This window comes from Nicotiana attenuata, unplaced genomic scaffold, assembly GCF_001879085.1.
Source record: "Nicotiana attenuata strain UT unplaced genomic scaffold, NIATTr2, whole genome shotgun sequence".
In the NCBI taxonomy this organism is placed as follows: Eukaryota; Viridiplantae; Streptophyta; class Magnoliopsida; order Solanales; family Solanaceae; genus Nicotiana; species Nicotiana attenuata.
In genome coordinates, this window is record NW_017670488.1 from 474,060 (window position 1) to 478,478 (window position 4,419).

The window sequence follows — 4,419 nt, forward strand, 5'->3', positions numbered from 1 at the left end:
ATGCCAACAGCGCCGCGCACGCAGACCGTGATGCCAAAGACAATGCTGTTGACAACGGACCTGTTTCTGCCTTGGAGAAAACTAAGTCCTTTTCATTGTAAATATAGAGTAGTTTTATTTCATGTACTTCAATTATGTTTTTCTAGCTTAGTCAAGTCTAGTCTTGTAGCTTTGGTTTATTTGTTTTAAGCATTATTGGGGGGATCAAGCAATCAAACTTTCTAGCAAGCAAACAATTCTCTATACTGGTGTCTCTCCCCCTCGACACCGTGTTGCTTTTCTGTAATAGCTTTCATTAATGCAATCAAGCTTTCTTTCATTCTCAATTCTCATTTATGTTCTCTCAATTGCTCTTGACATTGGTTTTCCCGTACGGTACTAACAATCTCGTCTAGCGTACGGAGGGGACCTCAGTTGGCGGACAGTAACTGCAGTGACATCAGTTGCTTAGCCTTACGTCACCTTTCCAAGGAATCTCAGGAAGGCGCCGCGTAACATTACATATGGTCCAAATAGGTCTCATGAGTAAACGATAGGTACATATCCTTTGTTTTGGTTTTTCACCCGAAATTCGGTATTTGCATTGGGTCCAATTTAATCGGAATTTATATCTTTAAATTATATATTGAAAAGTAAAATGCTCTTTAATAAAGATGACTCTGTGCACAGAGCTCGAACTCGACATCTCGAATAAAGAAATAAAGAAATATTTATCACTCTGTGATCTTTGTTGGCGACAGGTACATATCTATTCTAATCATATTGGTCTGGAACAACAGGAGATAATTGGCACTACTTCCTATGGTCTAGGGTATCTGCTTTCTAATGTTTTTGTACTCTGTTTAAAAAGATACTCTCCGGGTCCATAATAAATGACCAATTTGTCTTGGCACACCCATTAAGGAAATACTAAATTTTAGACAAAAATAGTTGGTGTGACTAAACTACCCTTAATTAAATATTGCAGCATAATTTAATGTGAGGAGTAAAAGACTTTTTAGGGATACGTATATAAGGGTAATTTTGGAAAAAAAAAATTGAATTTTTTCTTGATTATATAAATGGGCACTTATGTTGGACCAAAATAAAAAGACAAATTGGTTACTTATTGTGGACCGGAGGGAGTATTTAACAACATTAATTATAATATTATTTGTGCAATTGTCCTTAATGATCTCTCCTAAAGCGTCTTAATTAATATATTTCACTTAATTGAAACAATGAAGGTAAATTTGGAGAAAAAATGGCTTCTTGTTTTTTTCTTCTAACAACTAATATCTCGAAGCAATTTTATTTGCAAAAAATGATTTAGGATTTGAGGCAAGAGGCAGTACTACTAGTGGTAATTCTCATTTAAGTAGCAATGATGGTTCCCAAGAGAGTGGATCCTGCCATTCTCCTACATGTTGCAATAACTAATTAATGGGATGTTGTGTGATAGTCTGGTAAGAAAGCACTGATGCAACCTAATTAACAACACCAAAAATAGATATTTGTCATCTGAAGGTGGAACTCCCACCACTTTAATTGGTTGCTTACATGTGGGAAGCTTACATTTTGAAGGGGAGCTTTGGAGTAACAGTAAAGTTGTTTTCGTGTGATGTATAGATTTAGGGGTTCGAGCCGTAAAATCAGCCACTAATACATACATTACAATAAGCTGTCTACATTACATCCCTTAGGGTGCGGCTCTTACCCGAATCCTACGTGAATACGAAATACCTTGGGTACCGGACTGCTTTTTTATTTATTTGTATGGGAAGCAAATGCAACCTGGTGCATGCATAAGTTAAATGCAACTCTAGTTTTTAGATGGTTTAATTTCTACACTTTTTTTTTAAACTTCCATTTCTAATTTTTTCATGGGCCCCAGCAAAATTATAAGGTATTTTGTGACTACAATACCATGGGGCAGAAAGATTAATAGTGCACCTTTTTGCATGTATATATACCTTGGCATATTTCCCCTCCACAACCAGCAAACCCAAGACAAACATCTTTTTTCTCTCTCTCTCTCTCTAGTGTCCTTGCACACATATATATGCATTGTGACCAGAGCTCAAATTAACGAAGTCTGGTCCAAAAATATGATGAAGCAAAACTTATATTTTCTGTTACTTCTTCTTGTTGTTTCCATGCTCATGTCTTCACAAGCATCTGCTCGTTTCTTAGCAAACAACCAAGGTAATTAATTAATTAATTAGTGAATGCTTATGTCCTTCTTTTTGTACAATTACTCTAGTTACTTGTGCTAGTTGAAGGTAACAACAGGTGCCTAGTGATCAATATCAAGATGAACACAAACCGGTCTAAACATCACTCTTATAAAAAAGAGTTATTGTATTTAAGCTTAATTGATTGAGTAAATTAACAAAAGCTTTTGAATCACTGCAGAGAAAGGGGAGGTAAAGCTCCCTAAAACCATCGGTGGAGATTCTATTGACAAGATGGAAACTACTGATGATTCAAATGTAATTTTCTTGCCTTATCTCTTATTCTTTTATCCCTCCGTGTCAGACAACTTCAGAAAGGGAATATTGGAGCAACGATAAAGTTCTTTTCGTGAGACTTATAAGTCACGGGTTCGAGCCGTTGAATCATCCATTGATACTTGCATTAGGGTAGACTACCTACATTATCACACTCACTTGAGATGCAATCCTTCCCTGGACACAGAATACTTCGTGCGCCAAACTACTTTTTTTTGGTTGGAGAGCTGCAGAATTTTATCAGCAATATTAATTGTGTTTTTTTTGTTTACACTTTGTAGAAGTTGATGGGAGAAGAGGAATGTGATGATGGAGATGAAGAATGCTTTAAGAGAAGGGTTATTGCTGAGGCTCACCTAGATTACATCTATACTCAACACCATAATCACCCTTGAGAGAAACTAACTACTTAATAAGCACTAGTGTTTCTCTAACCCATAACTATTTCCCAGATCTTTTACAACTCTTAAACATAAGCGGATTCAGAATTTTGACTTTGTGAATTCTGAATTTTAAAAAAGATAATTTATTGGGTTGTAAATAAATAATTTTAGGATTATGTTTAAGGATTTTAGTACTACTTGTTTCATCCAAGAAATCTAGCAAGTATACATATACCATGGTTGTTGCTATTATGTTTACTTATTTCATCCAGGAAATGTAGTGAAGTATATGCCATGGTATAGCATAAATCCCTCTTTGTGCTTATCTATTTGGTCTTATTTTTATTTATTATTCTCTTTCGTCCATATTATTTGCCTTTTAAGATTCTTTCGCACCCTTTAAAAAATACTATAATAACCTTAATTGTAAGAGTACGTCTCACTAAAGGCGGATCTACGCTTATAAAAGAGGGATTGGACCTTGTTAACTTCGACAAAAATTCTCTCTCTCTATATATATATATATGGAAAATGGTCACATATTTTGCTTCGAACCCATAAGATCAAAAGTCAGATAGAGACACTTTTCTATGTCATCTTCAAATCATGGGTCAACCTCTGCATCTCACCCCATTGATTGAAGAAGTAAGAGTATACTATATCTCAAGGAAGAAAAGAAAAAAAAACAATAAATGACTTCTTATATTTTTAAAATATCAAATATATGAAACAAATTTAATTTGCTAAAAAGACTGAACTGAAACGGAGTTAGTAGAGAACAAATGAAGAAGAAGATTAAAAAGAATGGGAAATATTATAAGTAATTTTAAAACATGATTTAAGGCGTGTGGTTTTTCGTTGTTAGAAACTGCGTGCAGAAGAGAAGTGTGAGATTAATTGGGGATGATGATAGTAACATATTAGATGGCAGTATTAATTGCAAAGTAGAAACACATAAGTTCCACTACCAAAAATAGCTGTACTGAGGCATTGCCAATTTGCCATGGAGCAGCTAACATATAGACCATGTAAGGCTGCACTGTGGGCGGGGGCCCAGCCCGGAACCGGCCCGGGACCGCGGGTCAAACGGGCCTAATGGGCCGGTCTCAGTGGGCCGGTCCCAAATGGTACTATAAGCCCGTAGCAGGCTGGTCTTGAACAATTAGCCCACGAGCCCGGGACCGCTAAGCCCGGGACCGGCAGGCGAGCCTGGGCCGGTTCAACCGGGCCAAACGGGCCTCAACGGCTATAATTTAAAAAAAAAAAAAAATTAAAAAAATGACCAACGGTCAGATTTTAAAATCTAGCCGTTGGCCATCAAAAAAGAGCCGTTTGGGACTTTAGAAAATAGCCATTTGGCCCCCAAACTTTATTTTAACCCCAAACTTTATATAATTACACTTTTTTCCAATTCTCAACTATAAATATCCCCTCATTCTTTTATTTTTACTCACAAATTCATCAATCTCTCTCAATCTACATCTAATTCTCTTCTATAGTTGCTTACTTTATTATTGCAATTTCGTGAAAAATTGTGAAGTTGGTGA

The 4,419-nt window shown here is 36.1% G+C and overlaps 1 protein-coding gene across 1 annotated transcript; it reads left to right on the forward strand.

Moving 5' to 3' along the window:
• Positions 1-1,969: 1,969 nt before the first annotated feature.
• LOC109240139 (putative phytosulfokines 6) lies at positions 1,970-3,199 on the forward strand. The gene is made up of 3 exons (XM_019406763.1): positions 1,970-2,184; positions 2,395-2,471; positions 2,771-3,199. Exons 1-3 carry the CDS (start codon positions 2,088-2,090, stop codon positions 2,882-2,884), a joined length of 288 nt encoding a protein of 95 aa, XP_019262308.1. The 5' UTR covers positions 1,970-2,087; the 3' UTR covers positions 2,885-3,199.
• The last annotated feature ends 1,220 nt before the right edge of the window (positions 3,200-4,419 follow it).